The sequence below is a fragment of the Tiliqua scincoides genome, chromosome 6 (assembly GCF_035046505.1).
Source record: "Tiliqua scincoides isolate rTilSci1 chromosome 6, rTilSci1.hap2, whole genome shotgun sequence".
Lineage (NCBI taxonomy): Eukaryota > Metazoa > Chordata > Lepidosauria > Squamata > Scincidae > Tiliqua > Tiliqua scincoides.
Genome location: NC_089826.1, coordinates 12,267,411 through 12,292,396, shown reverse-complemented (window position 1 = coordinate 12,292,396; position 24,986 = coordinate 12,267,411). Strand labels below are relative to the sequence as shown.

At 43.9% G+C, this 24,986-nt stretch overlaps 1 protein-coding gene and 1 pseudogene across 1 annotated transcript in view; one reads left to right on the top strand and one right to left on the bottom strand.

Annotated features, from left to right (window-relative positions):
• Nucleotides 1-24,986, bottom strand: part of PTPN13 (protein tyrosine phosphatase non-receptor type 13) — a 159,943-nt gene that overhangs the window by 112,889 nt on the left and 22,068 nt on the right. Inside the window, exon 2 of the mRNA XM_066632158.1 lies at nt 10,999-11,118. Within this exon, the coding sequence (XP_066488255.1) occupies nt 10,999-11,113 (115 nt within the window). The 5' untranslated portion in view covers nt 11,114-11,118. The remainder of the gene's footprint in view (nt 1-10,998; nt 11,119-24,986) is intronic.
• LOC136656161 (5S ribosomal RNA) lies at nt 11,816-11,937 on the top strand (annotated as a pseudogene).

The window sequence follows — 24,986 nt, the reverse complement described above, 5'->3', positions numbered from 1 at the left end:
TGTGAATTATTCTAAAGCAGTGGTGTGGCTACCACCAGTGGTACTTGAGGAGTTGTCTGGTGGTAATCCTGCCACCCAGCAGCAAGACATAAAGAACATAAGAACATAAGAAGAGCCCCACTGGATCAGGCCATAGGCCCATCTAGTTCAGCTTCCTGTATCTCACAGCAGCCCACCAAATGTCCCAGGGAGTACGCCAGATAACAAGTGACCTCATCCTGGCGCCCTCCCCTGCATCTGACATTCTGACATAGCCCATTTCTAAAATCAGGAGGTTGCATACACACATCATGGCTTGTAACCCGTAATGGATTTTTCCTCCAGAAACTTGTCTGGACCAGGAATGCCGCACAACGAACAGCAGTAGGAGGCTTGGCTCAGTGGGCAGAACTCCAAAACATGCTTTCCCATGCCCAAAAAAGTCACCCTGTGCCTCTTACTGGCATTTGTCGTGTTGCATCTGCCCTCCCAATCCAGGAGTAACTGGCGATGATGACATCTCCAGTTTCTTCTGGTGGTACTTTGATCAGTGGACCATGTGAAGTGGTACAGCAGTGGTACAGAAAAATGAGAAGAAACACTGTTCTAAACTTTATGGACCATGTGAAGTGGTACAGCAGTGGTACAGAAAAATGAGGAGAAACACTGTTCTAAACTTTATGCTGGGAAGCAATTCAGTCTGATGGCCAACCTAGAACTAGTAAAGGATGGAATGATTTGTCTATTATTTTTAAATTCCATAACTAGAATGCTAGTGTTTGTATGAACCTTCCTGTTCTACCAGATTCTCGACTGGAGAAGACTTTGCACTTTTCTGCATTAGAACAACAAGGATCATTCAACTGTCAAGGTAGGATTGTTCCCATTACTGCAGAAAAAGGGAGAGGTGAGAAAAACCAGCCAGATAACACCATCTGACCCAGTGAAGAAAAGTACTGCCCTGCAAAAAAATCAATATCCTGATTGCTGAGGCAACAATTTCCAAAAGGAGAAGCTACTTTTAGCAGACCACTGTAGTCCCTGTTGAATGTAGAGAAGCAGGATTATCTGAAAGTGCCAGGAGAGTGAACTGAAGGACACAACTCCCCCCCCCCCAAGCTGCAGTAGCCAGTGTCAGAAGGGAGAGCTAAATGCCAGACAGAACCATCCAGACCAGTGAAGAGAGGCCCTATCCCTGGGGGAAGATCAACATCCATTTATTATGTTATTTTAATCCCATATTAATTTTGCCAAACATCATGGACTGGTTTTAATAAAGTGGGAAACAAATCTCTAAAATAATAATTTAAAAATCCTAATTAGATATATACTGATTGGATGTGTCCTCCAACATGTCATGGGCAAGGAATTGTGAAGGACTGGCTGGCTCATGTATGTATAATACAATTGACAATATAATTGCAACTAAAGGGCGGAACTGTAGCAGAGGTAGGGGGCTTTAGTCATTCACTCCCACTGAGGTTTTCATCCCAACTGCACCCTCCCACTGGTCATTTTTAAATGGAGGACACAGACAACTTATTGACTTACTTAAAACATTTCTATGCTGCTTTTCTAACATTCAAAGCAGTGTACAACAGGAGGATAAACATACAAGGATATACAATAGATACATTCCATCGTTTTTCAATATAACTTGGTGCCCCTCCCCCCATTTAAAAACAGCAAGTAGGGTGGGAGTATGGGCGATCACAATGAAATCTGCCAGGAGGTACTACTATGGCAACCTTCAGTCTCGAAAGACTATGGTATCGCGCTCTGAAAGGTGGTTCTGGAACAGCGTCTAGTGTGGCTGAAAAGGCCAATTCGGGAGTGACAATCCCTTCCACACTGGGAGCAAGTGCAGTCTGTCCCTGGTCTGTCTCCCTGGTTATGGGCCTTCCTTCTTTGCCTCTTTGCCTCAGACTGTTGGCCAAGTGTCTCTTCAAACTGGGAAAGGCCATGCTGCATAGCCTGTCTCCAAGCGGGCCGCTCAGAGGCCAGGGTTTCCCACTTGTTGAGGTCCACTCCTAAGGCCTTCAGATCCCTCTTGCAGATGTCCTTGTATCACAGCTGTGGTCTACTTGTAGGGCGCTTTCCTTGCACGAGTTCTCCATAGAGGAGATCCTTTGGGATCCAGCCATCATCCATTCTCACGACATGACCGAGCCAACGCAGGCGTCTCTGTTTCAACAGAGCATACATGCTAGGGATTCCAGCACGTTCCAGGACTGTGTTGTTAGGAACTTTGTCCTGCCAGGTGATGCGTCGGAGGCAGCGCATGTGGAAAGCGTTCAGTTTCCTCTCCTGTTGTGAGCGAAGAGCCCATGACTCGCTGCAGTACAGAAGTGTACTCAGGATGCAAGCTCTGTAGACCTGGATCTTGGTATGTTCTGTCAGCTTCTTGTTGGACCAGACTCTCTTTGTGAGTCTGGAAAACGTGGTAGCTGCTTTACTGACGCGCTTGTTTAGCTCGGTATCAAGAGAAAGAGTGTCTGAGATCGTTGAGCCAAGGTACACAAAGTCATGGACAACCTCCAGTTCATGTGCAGAGATTGTAATGCAGGGAGGTGAGTCCACATCCTGAACCATGACCTGTGTTTTCTTCAGGCTGATCGTCAGTCCAAAATCTTGGCAGGCCTTGCTAAAACGATCCATGAGCTGCTGGAGATCTTTGGCAGAGTGGGTAGTGACAGCTGCATCGTCGGCAAAGAGGAAGTCACGCAGACATTTCAGCTGGACTTTGGACTTTGCTCTCAGTCTGGAGAGGTTGAAGAGCTTTCCATCTGGAGGGTAAACTAATAAAACCCCCTCTATCCCTGTCTTCACTGAAAAGCTTCACTATTTCTAAGCTACTACTCTTTTTTTGTAAACTGCCTAGATTATATAGGTGAAACCCAATTTAGTCTTCAATGAAATGGATAGGCTTGCTCTTTTGCATGCAATCTACCCAATGCGCATAAAAAAGAAACATCACTGGAAAGACGTGTTACTTCTGACCTCACTTGGTAGGAGAATACATGATACAGCTTGCATAATCAGTTGATACACCCCTGGAATAACAAGTGCCAACACAAATAATTAAAACAGGTGGAATAATAGAACAGGCCTGGGATAGGCGTTTTCAGGACTTTGTAAAACTTTGTGCAGCTTAAGCTAATATGCAACATTTTGATGCTGTAATCTGGGTTAGCACCACTAGTATATGAACAATACAGCACCTCCTGTGAATCTGCAAATGTAAAACGTGTTAAATTCCTCCTGCAAAGTCTGATTTTACAGTCCAGATATATACATGCCTTTATGCCTCCTGTTGGTGTTTCTTTCTTTTAAGTTCACATTGCTCCAGATGTGCAACAGCCATTAGCTCTCCAAGGTCTCAGGCAGAGAGTTCTTTCCTGGCCAGAAATCATGGAACTGAAGCCTGGACAATCTGCCTGCAACATGCTCCAGCTCTGAGCTAGAGCTCTATGACCTTACTAATCATCTCCTTCCTCCATGTGTTCACTTAAGCAAGGAAGGAGGGTCTGCTGAACCAGCTTCAGTTGCAGCTAATATTAGCATTTTGAAATTAGCATTTTGTTTAAGTTGCTGGTTTGTATTATACTCTATACTACTCAACAACCCTGTGAGATTGGGAATTAATAGTTCTGTTACAGGTAGAAGAATTTAGACTGAGGACACAATCCTATCCAACTTTCCAGTGCCAATGCGGCCGCAATGCAGGAGGTCAAGGGCAGGAGGTCTGGCTCAGTTGGTAGAGCTGCCGCCTTGTATGCCTGAAGATCTGAGGTTGCCAGTTCGAAACAACCGGAAGTACCCGAGAACTGACACGCTGATATACTGATGAGCTGACCCTCGGTCGCAGAGAGGAGTTGCCGCCAAGTGGTGGGTGTGAGGCGAAGGGCCAGAGAGAGGCCAGACCGAGAAGGAATCCAGCTGGAAGGAGGAGTTCTATGAAAGACTAGAACTATTCAATTGTAAAAATCCCTACGGGGGTTTAGAACAGCCTGCCTGTGTAAACCGCCTTGGATTAAAGTCTGAGGAGAAATCTGATGACCAAAGAAAGGCGGTATATAAATACCTGTATAAATATATAAATAAATAAATATTATGCAGCCTTGAGGAACAGGAAGAAGTGATCCCTTACCTTTATGATTAGGAGAGCTTTATGATTTCCCCTCACATGCCCCACTGGCACGGCTGCACCAGCTGGAAAACTGGATAGGATTTGGCCCTGAATTACTCCTTTTTATTTACAGTTGACCCTTGACATCCATGGGAATTCCCTTCCCGGAACCCCTGTGGATGCCGAAACCTGCAGAATCCACTGGGTCAGGACACTCACATGACCTCCCGACACAACCCATGGATTTGACTCACTTCAGGTTCCAAACCCACAGCAGAGAGCCCCACCTGACCTCCTGGACATGACTGGAAGCATCTTCCTGTTGCACCCAGAAGTATTCTAAGGCCCAGAAAAGCCATGAACAGCCTTTCCAGGCCTCAAAAAGCCTCCCAGACTCACTGGAAGGTGTTTCCAGAGGTGTCCAGGAGGTCAGGTGGAGCCATCCACTGTGGGTTTAGAATCTGAGGTAAGTCAAATCCATGGGTTTTGAACCTACAGATAAAAAAGGCCATCCTGAATTGTTCACATATCTGTCCTGCCCTTCCTCCAAGGAGCTCAGGGCTAGATACATAGCTCCTACCCTTCCTTTAGTCCCCACAACTACCCTATAAGGTAGGTTAGGCCAGTGGCTCTCACTTTTAGCACCGGCACCCACTTTTTAGAATGAGAATCTATCAGGGCCCACCGGAAGCTGTCAGGGCCCACCGGAAGTTATGTCATGACCAGAAGTGACATCATCAAGCAGGAAGCTGTTTAACAATCCTAGGCTGCAGTCCTACCCACACTTTTCCAGGATTAAGTTCCATTTACTATCATTGTTTAAAGCATATCCATAGTAGCCTGTTAAAAGTACAAATCTGTCACATTTCCCCAAATGCAGTCACATGCCGTGGCAGCATCAAGTCTAATATATTAAAAATATTTTTATTTTATTATAAAAATAATATAGGAGGTCTGGTCTAGAGGGTAGAGCCTCCGTTAGCCCAAAGATAATCAGAAGGTCGCCAGTTCGAGGACACTGGCAGTTCCCTGAACGTCTGAGAATGGCGAGACCTTTAAGTAGCTGACAAGCCCAGCTGAGTGATTCCACCTGCTCTTGGTGTGAGCAAGAAGCATCTTGGCTGCCCTCCATGTGAGAGATGGAGCTGCTTGTCAGCCTGCGTGGGAGAACTGGAGGCCAGAAGTGAGACCAAACCAGGAAGATCCATTCTGACATGTTGTTGGTTCTCGAAAGAAAGAACCTCTATAATTGTAAAAATCCTCTTGAGGGATTTAGATATGCCTGCCTATGTAAACCGCCTTGAATAAAGTCAGAAGAGTGGTCCTGACCCACAGTTTGAAAAACACTGGGTTAGGCTAAAAGGGAGTGACTAGTGCATGGTGCAACAGTGAGTTTCATGGCTTGAAGACATTTGAACTTGGGTCTTTCTATTTCTAGTCCTTTAGCCACTATACCACATTGGCTCAATGATCAAGTCATGAGAAGTTGTGGTCTTCTCAACGCTTCACTGTGCATTGGTCAGATCTGACCTGGAATACTGCGTCCAATTCTGGGCACTTCGCTTTAAGAAAGATGCAGCCAAACTGGAGCAGGTTCAAGCAACAAGGATGATCAGAGGGCTGAAGGACAAGCCCTACAAAGAAAGGTTGGGGGAACTTGGTATGTTGACCCTGGAGAAGGCTGAGAGGGTATATGATAGCACTCTTCATATACCTGAAGGGCTGTCATATGGAAGAAGGAACAAATTTGTTCTCAACTGCCTCTGAAAGTAGGTTCAATGGGTACAAACTGCAAAAAAAGAGATTCCAATTGGAGATCAGGAAAAAATTCCTAATGGTAAGGATAGTTAGGCAGTGGAACAGATTGCCAAGGAAGGTGGCGGATTTTCCCTAACTGGAGATTGTCGACCCTCTGTTTAAAGAGCAACTGCTCCAGATGCTCTATGAGGATTGCCTGCTACAGACAGGGGGTTGAACTGGATGACCTTTTAGGTCCCTTCCAACACTAGGATTCTATGATTCTACGATCGAGCCCTCACCATAACTTCATAGCTGAACAGGAACCAAGACCAAGATACACCTGGGGTTTGACACACTTGACCACAACACCACTGGCTCCGGAGGTGAGGGGAGCTGGATAACTGAATCCATGGATATGGGATCCACCCTGTACTATTAATTTAGACATGCAGTTCTCAGAGTGTGCTTGAGTCAAAAGGGGCAGCAAAAGAAACTCCCTTACAAGTCAGCAGTAGGGGGTTCCAAATATTCTGCTGTGCTCCTTATATCTCAGAAAAATGCACAAATTAATACAATAATGTAAACCATCAATATTTGGCTACGAGCCACATTGTAAGCATCAGATATTCCTGACCCCATTGTTCATGAGGTGTTGCCTGGGAATCTCAGCAGGGCAAGAAGTGGCTTTGTTCTTATCATTTCAATCTTAGAAACCAGTATTAAGCAAGTGTTCTGTTAGCTCAAGGGCACTCTCACAAACAATTCGGGAAAATTAGCACCGTTCTCTGATCCTCCTAATTCTACTGAGGATCATGAAGCTTGCGAGAAAGCTTAGAACAGAGCCAAACTATGTCATAGGATACTCTCTTGGAGACTGATTGTTAAACATTTGGAAGCCACATGGAGATCATGTCAACTGCATGTACAGTCCATCCATTTCCCTGCACGTACAAGTATTGAGAAGTTAAACTTTATGGAGACTTCCCCCAAAATATGCTGCACTGACTTCCAGAGAGCAAGATATGTTCACAGGTGGCAGTCTATGAGTGCTTCCAAATAGAGAATTTGTAGTGTCTGAAGTGGCTTCAAGTTTGAAACAAAACCAGGCACGTTTTCAACAAGAGAACAAAGCTGTAATTGGAGGTTAACATTTCAATTGGAGCACTTTCACATCAAAACTAGGATGCTAAGTAACAGTAAATAGTATGGCTCTAAAGGAAAAAGGAAGCAAAAGAAAGAAATAGGAGAATCGCATCTAGACAAAGGAGGCCTGCTGCAAAAAAAAAAAAAAAAAAAACAGAAAAAAACGTTCCTGATGTAATGGTGTAGTGTACTTCCACACATGTGCTACTCTATCACCAATGGGCATACTGCTGAACATTGCAAAGCTGCTACTGGTCTTTTTGGGGGAGAAGGGGCTAAAATGTCATTTGCTGACGTCTTGTTTAGTGCAGGAGTTAGTCAGTGGGCAGACCTGATGTTGCTGCCCTTGTTCAATTTGGCTACTATTAAGAATGAGCTGCTGACCAGAGGGTTAAGAATTCCTCCATTCTGTACCATTTCTGAGAACGAAGAAAACCCTCAGGGTCACAGAGAAGAGTTTGTGCAGACTGAATACCTGCATACACTGGGGAAGATGGGCAGGTAAGACGATGGGCCTGTTTAGTTGACTCCCAACTTCCAGATGTTTGAAGGTCTCATCTATCCAGGGGCCTCTGTGCATCAAACTCAAAAGAGGCAACCTATACCCATCAAAAATGGCATTATGTATTGTGTAGTCTACTGTAGAACAGGCATACCAAAATAAGCATTAATAAGCCATCAAAGGTTCATGAGGATGGCCAGTTTCCATCTAGTGGACACGTCAATTTGTTGATGTGGCAGGCCCTAACTCCTCATGGAAAGCCCTGGCCGCACGCAAAACTGGAGCAGCGGCATGCCAACCCAAACCCATAAAAAATGTTTCATTCATGCACCTGGAGCTCATCTCCAGAGTGCCATAGTACTTCTAGTTCATGTACTTAGGAGTGAATTTCAAGATGATTACCATGGTAAACATGTTTTTGGAACACTTGAGCCAAATAGCATACTGAAGAACTTCATAAGCTTGAAGGGAAGTGCATGCAGTATAACATTTCCTTTTCCCATCCTGCCAATAGCTGCAGGCTCACAGTTGGTGTTGTAAAACCTCTCCAGAGTGACTAATCAATACCAATAACATTGTGCAAGATTTGTCATTGAGTTCTATCTTTCAAGTAACACACGCACAGAGACAAAACATTGCTCCATGCTGTGATTTCAGAATCCCCGTTTCGTTTACTTAATTAATTTTCATTTTCATTACTTCATTAATAAAGCTCTGTTTTTGTAAGATGAAAGGGCAGAGAACACTTACCACATCATCAGGGCAATTCCAGCAAAGTACTCTAGAGAAAATGCTGATATATGAAAATTAGGGACAAACTAGATGTTAAAATGCATCAAAGTCTTGTTGGAGGTTTTACTTAAAGTAAAAATAGCCATTGCGCGGGGACCCGGTTGGGACCATGGTGCAGAGGTTGGATGTGTTAAACTCCTTACTTTGGTGCCATTGTCCTCCTGAACTTCCCTCTTCTCACCCCAGGGTACTATGGTTACAATTCCATGCTGTAATAACAATGTTAAACTTTCTTCCACACAATTCTTCTAAGTTAGCAGATTCCAAATTTTACTGTGGTCATGGCACCCTTCTTTCACAGCGAATTCTTCTTCCCAGATGTTACCACCTTGGATCATTCAAGATCTTGCGCTATTCAAGCTGGCAGTTCCCAAGAGAGCCAGGAAGAAAATGCTACCAGGGACATCCTGTGGCACCCCTGTGAATTCACCCCAGTGCCCTTGGTAGCTGCAGTACACAGTTTGGGAACTACTGTCCTAAGCAGATGCAGGATCTAACAAAATGTCTCTCGCTGCCTCATCTGGTATAATCATCTTCCTTCAGAACTGAATTATACTTACGCAATTAACAACCTAATTCTATCCCCCGCTATTGTCCATGATGCAGGTGCAATATTGTTTTACTTCTCTGGGGTAGGCCTTCTGGCCACCTATGGCTCTCCTCAGACTCGCACAAGCTTTGTAGCTGGCATAAGTTTGAGGAAAGAAAGGGGGCAAGGCAGCATGGAAAAGAAGGGATAGGACCCTGTTGCAAGTTGCTGCTGCTGGAATCCACTCCCTCCCTCAAAATGCCCCCAAACCTCTGTGCCCATGAACCACCCCTGCTGCCTATTTACCAGGCAGCCATGCGGATCAACATTAGGCAAAGCCTCGACGATTCAAAATGGCCTGACAGCAGCAAGATGTTCATGCCATCGCGGAGCCTTTCACAACAGCAGAACTGAAGTTGCCCTGTAATAGAATGCCCATAGGATCGGGCCATTAAGGACGCAATCCTAAACCCTTATGTCAGCGCTTTCCAGCATTGACATAAGGGCAATGCAGCTCTGAGGTAAGGGAAACAAACATTCCCTTACTTTGAGGAGGCCTCCGTGAGTGACACCCAACTGCAGGATGCAGCACATGCCCCATTGGCACCGCTATGCCAGTGCTGGAAAGCACTGACATAAAGGGTTCGGACTGCGCCCTAAGTGAAGTGAGAAAGAAAAGTGATCACAGCTAAATGAGAAGGGAAAGCAAAAGGAAATGGTTCCTATTTCTCACATTGGTGAGTGAGCAAAACAAATTATGCACACACACACAATTGTGTTTATTGGCAGAAAGAAGTTTTCCTCCTAAACATGTTTCAGTTGTGCACTCACACAAGGGATTGATTTTTTTTTTTTTTTTGGGGGGGGGGGAGGGAGACTTCAATAAAACCTGACCTTTGAGACTAAGTAATTGTACTAAGAAGTTGGGAGCAGACAGAGAGACCGCCCCAGGCTTTTTACTCCTTGATGTGGCGCCAAATATGTCATCACAAAGCTGGCATTCCAAACACTTTGGAACTTAAAAAGCATGACTGTGTCTTCAGTTCAGTGTTTCACAATGCTGATAAATCAAATATATCAATGCAGTTGTCTACACTGCTGTTAGGACTACTATACTGTACTCAGGCCCATAGCCTAATAAGGAGGAGGACTGGCTTGCAGGATACTGGGCCGCTCAGGCATATTACAGATCTGCTACATAAACATAATTAAATATCTAGCCCAGTGTTTCTCAAACTGTGGGTTGGGGCACGCTAAGTGGGTCATGAGCCAATTTCAGGTGGGTCCCCATTCATTTCAATGTGTATTTTATTTTTAATACAGTAAAAATGCTACCATTTTTGATGTTGATGCTCCCATGGTGTGTGACTGCATTGGGGAAATGTTACAGACCTGTACTTTTAACAGGCTACTATGCATATGCTTTTAACCATGTAGTCAATGGGGCTTGTTCCCAGGTAACTGTGGACAGAATTGCAACCTTTGGGATGTTTGGGGAATTTTTTCTTAAACAGATCGGCAACAACTTAGAAGTGTTAGGAGGGTTCTTCTTTATTTTAAATAAATTTTTAAAGTTATACTTATTGTAAACTTTTAATTTGCTGACTTAATTGATGTGATTTTGTCATATGGGGGTGTTAAAAATTTTCCTGCTTGATGATGTAACTGCCAGCAATGACATCACTTCCAGGTTAATGACATCACTTCTGGTGGGTCCTGACAGATCGTCATTCTAAAAAGTGGGTCCTAGTGCTAAAAAGTCTGAGAACCACTGAATCAGCCTTTTTACTCATGGTTATATGGGAAATATATAGCAGTAGTCTATAACAGAGCCAAAATCTCCTACCCTCATATTTGCTGGTGGCAAAAATGGGGGAGCATTTTGATAGGTTTTTTTTTTTTGAGGGGGGGAATGCAAAGACACTAGAATGACTCACAAGTTCCTTAGTTTCATTGTATTAAAATAAAATCTTAATTTTAGACAATATTCAATAAGTTGAATAGCTTTCAATGTATCAGATCATGTAGTCAGGTACCAGATCGTGCCTACCTGCAATAAAGCTCTCAACTCTCTTTTCTACTCTCCCTGCTACAATATACAGGAAAATCTTCAGCCTGCCCCCACCACACACACTTTCCCCAAAATCGCTGGTTACAGCCCAGAAAGCACTGCTAAGTCCTTACCTTTTCGGAACAACTCTTGAAGGCTTTCGGCACTCTGATTCAATACAGCCCATATTTCTTCTTCATGCAATGGTCCTCCACGAACCTCCAGGGCTTCAGCTAGTGAAACATGCATGTTACCTGAGGAAACAAGACATCACTGGTTCAAGAATGTGCCGCCAGCCATTCAGTTCTCTTATTTACAGCATTTGCATAGCATTCGGAGGGAATGTTGCTCTCAAGGCCATGAGCATTTTGTTGGACACTGCTACAATGCAAGCTTGCCTTTAAAGATATCAGGACCTGAATTCCTGAACATATCAGAGGTGTGCAAGTCATGCAGGAATAATTGCTAGCCCAAGCAGCAATCTGAACTGAGACCTGGGGTATTTATTATTAACATTATTAACAGTATTTATACACCGCTTTTCAACTAAAAGTTCACAAAGCGGTTTACAGAGAAAAATCAAATAACTAAATGGCTCCCTGTCCCAAAAGGGCTCACAATCTAAAAAGATGCAAATGAATACCAGCAGACAGCCACTAGAACAGACAGTGCTGGGGTGAGGTGGGCCAGTTACTCTCCCCCTGCTAAAAAAAGGAGCACCCACTTGAAAAAGTGCCTCTTACCCAATTAGCAGGGGTATTTGGGTACAAGACAGCTCCATATTCTCAACTGTATTTCCATGTGAAATGTGCTAAATAAACTCTTAAAAAAATTACACAGTGTTGATGGTTCAAAATATAACAATATCATAACAAATATATATATTTGTTATATATAAAGATAACAAATATCTGGCACAGTGTTGATGGTTCTATATATATATATTAGAATATATATATTCTAAATGGCACCCTGCACGTGCCCGATCTCGTCTGATCTCGGAAGCTAAGCAGGGTCAGGCCTGGTTAGTACTTGGATGGGAGACTGCCTGGGAATACCGGGTGCTGTAGGCTTATACCATAGTCTTTCGAGACTGAAGGTTGCCAACCAGAATTTCAATAAATACATTAGCGATAGAACTTAGTTGAATGAGTAAACAAAAGAATGGGTTCAAATTTCTAGGTTTTCTCCAAGCACCAATACATACCACAGAAATAAAGCACACACGTAAATGGACTCCCATTTCCCCACAGCACAAGCAGCTTTCTTAAATGTACAGGAGTAAATATCTCAGAACCAGCACATTACAGGAAAGTTTCCAGGATTTCTCCAAGCACCAACACACACCACAGACATAAAGCACACACTCAAATGGACCCCCATTCCCCCACCTCTAAAACAGCTTGCTTACTTACTTACAGGAGTAAGCACCTCAAACCCAGCACATCGCAGGCAACACCCGGAGCATGTTCTGAGGGCCTGGGAGGCCTCTCTGACCCTCAGAAAGCCTTCAGAGCACACAAAAAGTTACTTCGCTTTTTGGGAAAGCCAGGAAGTGATGTTTTCAGGCCTTGGGAAGGAGCTCTGAGGTTGTGAGCAGAACACTCTTCGGACACTCAGAACACTCTCCAGACACGACCAGGGTACAGCTCTAGTCGTGTTCAGTTGAGTGGGCCAGAGACTCACAAGGGACCAAAGGTTGGCTGTGAGCTGACAGAGGTTTGCCACAGGCTGCATCTGGCCCCTGGGCTGGGGTTTGGAGACCCCTGCTTTAAGAGGTAAGCTATTTATCTGAGAAATCTATGAACAATTCTTCAGTTTGCACCTGAAAAAAATATGAAAAAACGAAAACTCTCCAGCCTCTCCTAAGAATAGTGGCTGCTTTGGTGGCAGGGAAAATGAAGGTGAGTCATTACCAGTTAGTATAGCCAACACTGGCTAAATGGCTACAGTCAGACCACTGGTCCATCATAAGACAACCTTCTGATGTTCCTAACAGGTTTAAAAAAACAAAACAAAAACTTAACTTGTTTTCCCCCTATACTATAACTCGGTCCTTTTCAAACATTTTAGCACCGGGACCCACTTTTTAGAATGACGATCTGTTGGGACTCAATGGAAGTGATGTCATTAGTCAGGAAGCGCTGCCATGGCCAGAAGTCACATCTTTAAGCAGGAAAATTTTTTAGCACCATCCATATGACAGAGTCAAGCTAATTAATTAACAGCGCAATCATATCCTGCACTGGAACAGTTGAGGCCTGCGCTGTATCTAGCACAAGATTGGGGCCAGAAATTGGCTCAACCGGAGGCAAGGAGAAACTCTTCCCCTTACCCCTGGGTAATCCACCACAGTCCCAATGGATCTCCTTGGACCTGCGCCACTTCAGGAGGTGACATACGTCCAAGGAGAACTCAGCAGCTCGGAGCCGCTCCACACTGCTCAGGGAATGGGGTTGGGATCTGGCATAACTGCTGGGTCCCAGCCTCGCCTCCCATTCCCTGCCTTCCCGCCCTCCCCCCACCCTGGAATGCCTCCATCACACCTCCTCCCTACCCTCCCTAAACCCCTGTGCTGGCCGAGCTCAGCCAACGCAGGCTTCCTGGCACAAGCCACCACAGAGGCTGCAGCCTCCGTGTTTCACAGCACCTCTGTGCACTGGTGCGGCTTGCTCCTGAGGAGGCGCAAGCGTGCTTTATGGCACAGGACTTGCACCCGCCTAACACAAGGTTAGGATTGTGCCCTAAATACATTATGTTTAAATTAAAGCTGAGATTTTCAAGGAGACGTGGTCCCAAGGTATGGTCCCTAGTCATATGGTACAGTCACCTTTCTGACACTAAGTGGATGCGAGTCTGGTCAGTGCCTGATTGCGAATCTGCCTGGCAACATCTTATTTGCTGCCTTGAGTTCCACCACAGAAAGAAGGTAGCATATAAATGTACTAAAACAGTCTTGATTTCTAAGGAAGGTTCAGCAGGAAGTCCAGCGATCTCTCAGGGCCTTTGTGTTGCCTATTTTTAGAGCCACAAACATCAGTATGCAAACAATTTAGAATAGCATTAAAACATATGGAGCATCATTTTTACAGGGAGTTCCTTTTCTCATGTTTATATCAAAGCAAACAACATTGCCAGAGTGTTTTCACTGCTGAAATAAAGAACTTTTCAACAGCACTGTCAAATTGGCAATTTTCATGTCTTCCAGCACATCTGTGCAACTCATGGTTAAGAGGGACTGACTGGTTGGGGGGGGGGGTGTAAAAGAATGGGCTAGAAGAGCAGTAAGTGCCCCACACAGCAAGAGTGGCACATATTGAGGAAGCAGAGAAGAAAGCACAGAGCACAATGGAAAGGAAGCACAAAACCACACATTACATGAAACCCATCAATTGGCAGGCTGAATAATGGAAGTAAGGCAGAAGAGCCACTATGACGTAAAAATGAAGTTGTAGATGTCCTGATTCAGCCTGGAATAGTGGTAGGCTGAGAGAAAGGGGTTAGGACTCCCCGCCCTCCCGACCCATTTTCTTACACTGAAAATCTCCCTCATTTTCTTCAAACAGCCACTTTGGAGCAGGGGTTACCAGAAGCTTAAAGCAAAGATGAAAAGAGAGAGAGGAAGCCAGAAGGAAACACTTGCTCTTAAAATCTAAATTCTGCTGAGGTTGCGGTTGTAACAACATTCTTGTGAAAACTGGACCAAGAGCAAAAATATTAACACATTACATGTGCAGATCAACCTGTGACGGAATAAAAGTGCCAATTACTTATTTTGTGCAAATCATGTCCTTTGAGCATAGCATGACACTTTGTATCCTTTATTTTGTATGTTTTACCTAAGAATGTAAGCCACTTGAATCTGGGAGTATGGATTTCCAGCATGCTTCTAAAAGAGAGCAAGTGATTTAAAGTGGTGCAAACTCCTTTAGCACATCCTTGGACACTATCTTCAATTTTTTTTAAAGTCATTGCAATCTAGCTATGCAGATTTCAAAAGTAACCAGGTTTGCCTTTAAAGTCTGCAACTTCCCAATTTTTCTTCCTTCTACAAATTAGACTCCCCTGGGGGCTGGGAGATAAGAATAGGCCCTCAGTTTGGCTGTACTTGTCGTAAGCGGCGACTAAACAGCCACCGGGTAGATGGGACTCGTCAGCCTGGGAAGGCAGCTCATCTGAGAGAAGGAAAACTCTGATCCCAAACTTCCACTGCCTTATAGCTACATCCAGTTATGGAAGAGGCTTCAGGAGTCAACCTCGAGGCAAAATCCGGAGCCGGAGTCCCTGAGGCAGTTCATGGCTGAACACAGTCACGTTCTGGCAACTCCTGCGACGCCGCTGGAACCAACCATATTGGCTTCTGCCTTTCCATTGGACCATTTCAGCGACGTGGAGAGGGGGGATTTGCTGCATGGGTAACAGTCTGTCCTCCATATCTATTTTACCCAGGCTTTGCGCACTGGAGAGGACACTCTGTTCCAGAACCACCATTCTGAGCGTGATACCATAGTCTTCCGTGACTGAAGGATGCCAACATGGACAAATTAGAAATTTTGCGCCTGCCCAGAGGTGTCTGCGCCAGTGCAGAAGGCAGGCTGGTATACAGATGTATGGTGCATGGCCCATGACTTCAGCCTCCAGTGCAGCGCCTGGTAAGTTTGCGCTAGCCTCCTTGTTGCGGGTTGTGCTGCAGCCAGCCCCAACCCTGTGATGGAAACAGCACAAGCCAGCCAGTTTGCCTGTTCCAGCACAGGATAGGATTGGGCTGTAAGTGGAACTGTTCAAAGACATTAATAAAGAGCAAAAAAATAAGAAGTCAGTGTATTTTCTTTGGATATGCCCTCCCTTTCCAGAAGGCTTAACTCTGCTGCAGGCTACAGTATCCCAAAGAGGACACAGCGCTCTAATTAATGCCAAACCAGCCCTTTTGGACATCCTTCCAAAAAGGATGTCCTTCCGGTCCATGCACCATTAGTTCATGCACCATAATGCTCCAGTAGGTACATTAAATGTCCAACTAATTTCACAAACAGAAGGTCAGCATAGCCTCTCAACATACCTTTACTTTTATTCTCCAGATTCACCAGGGAATCAGGTAAGCTTGTTTCAACTTTGAGGTGTTGCATAAAACTAACGCATATTCCAGTCCAAGTCCAAGTCCTGCTCATATGTCAGCCATTTAAAAAGTAATTTTAAAAAAATTGGGTATTGCGGAACACATTTTACATACTCCGTCATTGGCATCCTTCAGTCTCGGGAGACTCTGGTATTGCACTCTGAAAAGTTGTTCTGGAACACCGTCTAGTGTGGCTGAAGAGGCCAATTCGGGAGTGACAATCCCTTCCACACTGGGAGCAGGTGCAGTCTGTTCCTGGTGTGTCTCCCTAGCTGTGAGCCTTCCTTCTTTGCCTCTTAGCCTCAGTCTGTTGGGCAAGTGTCTCTTCAAACTGGGAGAGACCATGCTGCACAGCCTGCCTCCAAGCGGGATGCTCAGAGGCCAAGGTTTCCCACCTGTTGAGGTCCATTCCTAAGGGCTTCAGATCCCTCTTGCAGATGTCCTTGTATCGCAGCTGTGGTCTACCTGTAGGGCGCTTTCCCTGCACGAGTTCTCCATAGAGGAGATCCTTTGGGATCCGGCCATCGCCCATTCTCACGACATGACCAAGCCAGCGCAGGCGTCTGTTTCAGCAGTGCATACATACATGCTAGGGATTCCAGCTCATTCCAGGACTGTGTTGTCTGGAACTTTGTCCTGCCAGGTGATACCAAGGATGCGTCAGAGGCAGCGCATGTTGAAAGCGTTCAGTTTCCTCTCCTAAATTATAGCAATGCTTAATGAAGCCAAAACATCACGCCTTACTCTCCAGCACTATCCAGCAAGCTGGCTAATTACTACTACAAAGTAAACTTAATCCTTGGAAATGGAAATGACTTTTAAATCACTGCTGCTTGTTTCCACCCCTTAGTTTAATCTTCGGTATGAAAGACAAGAGGCAACTCCTATAAAGTTTGCAGGTGATGCTACACCACCTCAGCAGTCAGCTCTGAAGCAGCTTGTCCTCTCTTCACAACTTTCATTTTTAATTGTCACACAGAATTGACTGAGCCTAATCCAATAAATGAAAGTGACTAGCAGCATTGCAAAGAGCTGGTTAGCAGCAGCAATGCGAATTAAATACACCTAACAAGCCTATCTACCTTATACCTACTATTATTACAGCAATAACAAATATTTTCCTGGCCATATCATTGCAATGATAACAACATATAAATATTTGTGTGTATCAAATGATGGTTGATTTGTGGTGCACTCTCCACATGCACATAATTTGGCCTTTTGAAACAGAAAAAAAATATTCGTTATTATGCTGACTTACAAAAGCTAGCAGTAAAAAAGAGCCTTGCTTTAATCATCTTCTTCTGCTAGATTTTTTTCTATATAACTGACATTTATCTGTGATCAACTTTAATAGCCGACTCTCTCAGCATCCTATTTGAAGAACATGAAATAATTTCTCAACATTAAATAGGAAAAGCAGAAAATAGACACTGCAGAAATAATTACTCAACTTCCTTTCTGACCTCTGACATTTGTGATTCAAAGACTTAACAATGCTAAACAGAAAACAAATTGTGTCCAAAATACGGGGCAAAAATTTCACCCCAAGTGCACAGTGTTCTGTAGCAGCTGAATAATACGTTTCATTGAGCAACTCAAAATGCGGAGAGAACAGGTTTTAGGGTCAGATCAAACAATACGGTACTTGGTTGTTGGTTGGCAACCTTAGGTCTCGAAAGACTATGGTATAAGCCTACAGCACCCGGTATTCCCGGGCTGTCTCCCATCCAAGTACTAACCAGGCCTGACCCTGCTATGAGGCACTGAAAAATCCAAACAGCAGAACAGGATCATGTCCAAGAGTATCTGTGTAAAATCTTGTGCAACTCAGGTGCTAGATTCTTCTTAGCAGGGGCCCATACATTTTGGACAGAAATGATAATACACACTATTTGGGTTGCTTTCCCAAGTCTTCTGATACACACAGAGGAACTGAGAGGGGGAAGAGGTCAACCCCTCACTTTGCTTCTGGCTGAGAGATGCTCAAAAGCAGCAAGAATCTCACCCGACAACTGCCGAACTCCCAGTTGCCGTATCATACTTTGGCAACCAGAGTAATTGGTGGTACAGACTATACACTTTGGTAGATTCAGAATTGGGGGGGGAGGGAAGGTGTATTTGTTAATGAACATAACTGAGCCTGCACCCTCCCTCAGCTGCGATGTCAGCATTATGGTTTATTTAGATCACAGCTTCACAGCTCATCTAAAACCAAAGCTATATTTTACCTGTGTATGCCCAGCATGAAACCAGCATTAGACACTGAGCTTGAACTCCCATTTCAACTGCTTGTTAAACCATGGTTTGCAAATCGGACTTATAGAGCTGCTCTGGGTTCAGATGGGTTGCAGAACTGTACTTTTAACCAAGGAAGAGAAAGAAGAGAGAGAGAGAGAAGAGAAGGGGGAAGGAGAAGGAAATGTGCAGGCTTAGGCAGCAATCACAACCAAATAAACTATGATTTATATTGATCTTCAGAACCAAACCCTGGTCTAGCTGCCAGAGACCTAGGGTGAGAGTTTACACAGGAAAAGCATTTGTTTTCCCTTAAGGGTCCAAGTTTCTCTTCTGAATGACCTGAGATAAGTCATTGGGCAAGACAAAAGCCTTCCTGTCCCCAGGGAAGATCCAGCAAAAACCTGTCCAGATAGTCCTGCCAATGTAATAAACAGGAACTATAAACAACTCACAAGATGCTATCCTATCCCCCCAACCAAATCTGCTCACTCATCTTGTCAATGCAAACAGTAGACATCATGTCCTAAAGAGCAGTTGCTCACAAACAGTAGCTGTCTGTTTTGTACCTTGTAAGAAAGGCTTTTCCTTCCTCATTTAAAGAAGAGCTGAGATTTCCTGGAGGACAGGTGGAATTTTAATCTGCCAGGATTGTGCATCTATTTTAGGTCCTGTCAAAGAAAGGTTGAACTGTCAATAGAGGGGATCCTGGAAATCTGATTAAGGTTTTGGAACAAAGACAGCTTTGCAGCAGGAAACCGCATGCATTTTAAACTGACTTGGTGATAAGAACAGATGGAGTAAGACTGGGGAATCACCTCTCTTTTTATCCAGAGAACCAAGCGTCCATTTTCCACACTGCATGTGAAACACCCTTGTAGTACAGAAAACTTGTTGCTGCAAGCTAGAACTAGTTCAGCAAGTTAATCATGTAAGCATCTGGGTAATATTCATCACAGTGAATGGCTATGAGGTTTAAGAACTTTCTATAGAAATCATGGTATCAATAGAACCACAGGGTTCACCAAGATACATCTCATACTGCAGACTAAAAATTCTCTAAGCCTATCTTATTGGAATATGATAGAGAACGTCCACAATCTCACTGTGTTATTTTGCCATCACACGCACACACGCACACACACACGAATCCCATGTCAACATTAGTAGAACTAGACATAATACATTATATCAGTTGGAAAAGCAAAGAAGAAAAAAATCACAGCCAAGAGAGATGTAAAGGTAAGTATTTTGGGAAAAGGCAACTAGTTTTGAGACTGCCCTGCAAACACTGAAAGATTTAAAAAAGCTGCAAGAAAAGAACTGAACTAGATAGTTGGCATAATATAACAAAATCCGTAAGCAGCCTCAAAAACTAATACACAACAGTTAACGGCCTGACTGACAACAGGTACCTATGTGTAGAAAAAATGCAGACATTTTTGTTGAGCTTCCCCATCTGGTGATCCAAAGGACACTTTTTTTGGTCTTAAATCAGGAAAGGGCCTCTCTGCAAGTTTGTCATGCTTTCAGTTTTATGTCTAAAAATATAATCAGTGTTGATTCTCAAGAGCCATACGGCAAAACCAGATTTCACTACAATCCATTCACACAAAATTACACAATCATTGTGATCTCAGGGCAATAAGCAATTCCCCGAAGATGCTTCACACCTTGGCCTCTCTTCTGTCTCCAGTTAAGAACATAAGAAGAACCAATGTTGTACAGTGATGAAGAGACCAAGCTACAAATGAAGAAGAAGCCATTATGAATATTGCCTCTGCCATGAATTTCCGAGGGAAGCAGAGACACTTCTTGCTCAGCCTCAAGCCACACACCTGCAGTAAGGGGATAATAGTCCATCTGTGTTACAGTATCCTTATGAAGACTACAACAAGAAAACATAAGCAAAGCACTTTGAGTACTTTTAATAAGCATAACAGCACCTCTGCTGGATCAGACCAAATGTTGATCATTCATCATTCTGTGGCTTGCCAGGTGCTTAGGAAAGTCCACAAGCAGGATCCAGAGTCAAAAGAGCTCTCCTGTGGTTTGCCTCCCAGTAATGGATATTCAATGGCATCCCCAATTCCGGAGAATGAACTGGGGACCTTTTGTATGCAAAGCATATGCTCAATCACTAAACTGTAGCCTTTAGGTACTTTAGCGCCTTCTATATAATTGCTGTATCAGGCAGGCAGAATGAGCAGGCTATGGCAATATACGGCAAAAGGGCAGACACCTCTCCCATCTACACAGAACCTTCTCTCAAGCACGCCTTCTTAGCACAGACATTGAAAGACTGAATGAGCATCGTGAAGGCTATGAATCTAGAATGGAAGGAAGATGCATGTTTGAGGTTTTACATGCCAGAAAGGCTTACGTTGACCACTCTTGCTTAACCTTCCTTAACCAACTTTCATGACTCAGTGATAGAGCCATCCCATTATAAAATCAATGATGGCGCCATCTTCTGTGATGCAAGCCAAAAGAAACCAATGAAACATTGCTCAGAAACACTCCCTCCAGCCACCAACAGCTCATTCTTTTTGGATGCTCTATTACAGCATAACTTGCCATTTGATTTCAGTGCATCAGGGAAGTGTACTATAACTTTCCACCCAGCTTGGGCTCTGTGTTGGTACTCTTGCTTGCTGCCAGGTACCCACAGTACTACATTCCAGGCCCAAATAGCCAAGCATATGTAAAGGCAGAACCTACTTTTAGAGCGAATGAGCAAGTGGAGTGGGTGAAGAGAGAGAAAGTGGTTGCTGATGTGGAAGAGGACAGGGCTCATGTACTTTTAATGAGTGCAAGAAAAGAGTATTTCAACAGGTGACTATTTTTCTCATCCATGCAAAACAAAGCACCCAAAAACGCTTCTTCTTTGCAACTCTTAAAAGGCTCTTGCAACTCTTAAAAGGAAGCAGAGCCCAATCCTCTTTTATGGATATATACAATAAAAAAAATTTAGTGGGGTGACATATACTACTGAGTTAAAATGTCACCCTGAACTTTGCACCACCCTATTCCTAAGGTATGACATCAGGAAGAGCAGTCAACAATTTTGAATGTGTGGGTGGAAAGAAGAGCAAAGTGTGAGGGGAACTAAACGGTAGTGACAGACACAATGCTCTCCCCCTCCCCACATACACGACTCCAGAGTAAGGGCAAGAAGCAATGTCCTCAATCCAGTTGCCTCATGACACTGCCACACTATCATGAAGCAAAATCAGCAGGAGGGCATGAAATTCAGAATTTCATGGAAGGAAAAATTATAGCTCCCATCACTATCGTCATCACCACCAGGAACACTATCACTGCCACAGCTAGACAGCAAAGTAGTAGAGGTAGCAAACGTAAGGGAGGAGGAGCAGTTTTACAAATCCTTCCCCTCACCCTGAAGCCCTCACTTTCAGATGTATAAGTTTTCTGAAGATCTTTCGGCTTCACTCTAGTCTAGCTCCATGCTGCACATCTTAGTTAACAGTATAGTTGAGGTCATAAGATACATGATGGTCAGACAGATGCACCGGCCTCAAAAAGCCTTCCAGGCACAACTGGAAGGCACGCCTGGTCGTGTCATGGAGGTTGACCGAGGTCCTCCAGCGTGGGGTCCAAACCCACACTGAGTCAAATTTGTGGGTTATGAACCCACGGATAAAGAGAGCCTACCTGCACTACATTATACACTTTGTGTAGACAGAGAGTACTCAAATAACTGGAAGGAATCATACAGGTCTGTAACAGTGTCCTAGAATTCCTGCACCAGAGCAAAAATAGTTTGGCCATGAATTCACAAGCACTTCCTCTGAAAACACATCTTCTGGTGGACGCTACAGGGATATTATAATGCTGCAGACAGCTACGTTATTGCAAAATCAGGCCTGGGCTCCAAGTCTAGTCTGGTACTAGTGACATTTCCTAGAAGTATTATTCCTTCATACAGACACAACCCACTCTTAGTGAGGCTTATGCCGTCTACCTTAAATCTTACTGTTAAAGGGTTTAGCTGAAGATCAGTTAAAAAAGCTACTAGAGAACTTTGCAAGACCATGGCAAGGAAGCAAGTAGATAACATTGATTTATATATAATTCTTTAAATTTAAAATTCAATTAAAGCATGATGGAACTTGTTAAACTAGAAGTTTTTTTTAAAATAATTATTATTTATAATAATAAATTTTAAGCGTTGTTTTAAGAGTTACTTTAAAATGAGATCCGATTTAATTCAAACGGGTTAATTCTGCACTTCTCTCTTAAAATCAAAGTTCGAGATCCTCTATTCAGTACACTAATTTAAAGCCTGGTTTACTGTGTAAAAGAAAAAGATTCAGAAAAAATTGATTTTTAAGGCAAAACCATTATTTATATATTTCAATCTGCAGTGTAATCTATTCTCAGGGTGACTCATAATACTATCTAAAGAAAAACGAGCATAATCAAAACAATTACAGGTAAAACAGCACCATAAAACAATTTCATCTGAAACTAAAAACTCAGGAGAAGAAAAGGTCTTCACCTGGCACTGAGGATACATTAAATTAGGCACTAGCCAAGCTTTCCTAACAATGGCGCAGTTAGAGGGGGGACATTAAAATAGGCTCTAGCCAAGCCTAAATATACATTAAAATACATTAAAATAGGCTCTAGCCAAGCTTTCCTAACAATGGCGCAGTTAGAGGGGGGACATTAAAATAGGCTCTAGCCAAGCCTAAATATACATTAAAATACATTAAAATAGGCTCTAGCCAAGCTTTCCTAACAATGGCGCAGCTAGAGGGGGGACGGGCCACCTTGGGTACCACACCAGAAAGGGGTGTAACATGAGGCCCAAACCAAGAAGGCTGCTGCTATTGGTTTCCCTTCCAGTGTCTTTATGATCTGGTTGCCATTCCCCTCCCTCTTCCTTAGGAGACTCTCAGCCTACCTCTGAATGCCAGATGGCAACAAAACACAGGTATCTTTTTGCCTGTGTGCTCCCAGAGGCAAGTGGTGGGCCACTTGGCTTGATCCAGCAAGGCTCATAAGAACATAAGAACAGCCCCACTGGATCAGGCCATAGGCCCATCTAGTCCAGCTTCCTGTATCTCACAGCGGCCCACCAAATGCCCCAGGGAGCACCCCAGATAACAAGAGACTTCATCCTGGTGCCCTCCCTTGCATCTGGCATTCTGACATAGCCCATTTCTAAAATCAGGAAGTTGCACATACACATCATGGCTTGTAACCCATAATGGATTTTTCCTCCAGAAACTTGTCCAATCCCCTTTTAAAGGCGTACAGGCCAGACGCCATCACCACATCCTGAGGAAAGGAGTTCCACAGACCATCCACACGCTGAGTAAAGAAATATTTTCTTTTGTCTGTTCTAACTCTCCCAACACTCAGTTTTAGTGGATGTCCCCTGGTTCTGGTGCTATGTGAGAGTGTAAAGAACATCTCTCTATGCACTCTGTCCATCCCCTGCATAATTTTGTATGTCTCAATCACGTCCCCCCTCAGGCGCCTCTTTCCTAGGCTGAAGAGGCCCAAACGCCGTAGCCTTTCCTCATAAGGAAGGTGCCCCAGCCCAGTAATCATATTAGTCGCTCTCTTTTGCACCTTTTCCATTTCCAAAGGCTCTTCTTATGTTCTTATGTACGCATAGCACATAGTCACAGAGATAGCCAGGCAATCAATCCTGGTTACCCTGAACTACGCCCTCATTATTTTGGGTCACCTGGAGATTCATCTGACACACATTTTGCCAAGATGTGGCAAACCTGGTATTCTAGCAAAGAGTCTTCACCTAGGGACATAGTCCTGACACAGATTTCTGTAAAGTCACTGCAAGAAGGCAGAAGCGTTGGCTTCTTGGAGAGTGACTTTAGCTACCCAGGAATGAAGTATTCTTCAACAGACAGTGCATTTGATGCAGAACTGGATTCACAAGACAGAAAGTTCAATTCTCAGCCTCAGTTCTCCACCTGTAAAGTGGGAATGTCAAATCACCATTGGAACAGAGGTTTGTAAAAATACCCACAAAGCATAGAAAAGAAGTCTGGTTTTGTAAAAATAGTTTTGCAAAGCCTGTCTCCACAAGCCAGGCCAATTTTAGCTCTATACTTTAAATTAAACAGGATTACTAATTTAAACTGCATGTGAATTGATTTCATATGGATTTGCAATTTTCAATTTGCTGGTAAACAAACAGTTTCACATCTGCTTTTCACCCTTCCAGGAATGAGTTTAATGTACTCATGACATTATCCAACTTCCCCCCCCCTCCCCAATAACCTACCAGTTGCAGATCAATCCATGGCACCACACCGGTTCTCGGTTCATTCATGACATGTCCTCTGGGCACTTAGGCAGTTACCCAACTTGCAAGGGTTGTATCACATGATACACACCCACAAAATCTGTGCAGAATCATAGAGTGTTTTGTTTTAAGAATGAGGTTGTCTCAAAAAGGACAGAGGACCAGAGGCATCACTAGAGTTAGCACTACACAGTGTGAGAGGCCAATGTGTCACCCCCATGATGAACATCCTCCCTTGGAATGGGCAGGGCAATGGTCTTTGCACTGCCCTGGGCGGTGGGTGTGGCGATGCCCCACTGCCCACCCCATTGGTTTTCCGGCTATAACGTTTGATAGAATAGAGATATGTCAGTGTGGTTTGTTTCACTGCACTCTGAATAAAAGTATGCATTGACAGATATATAACATGATGGTATTTGAAAATACCAAGATTTTTTGCAGTAGGGGTGTCATCCCCCTGTGCA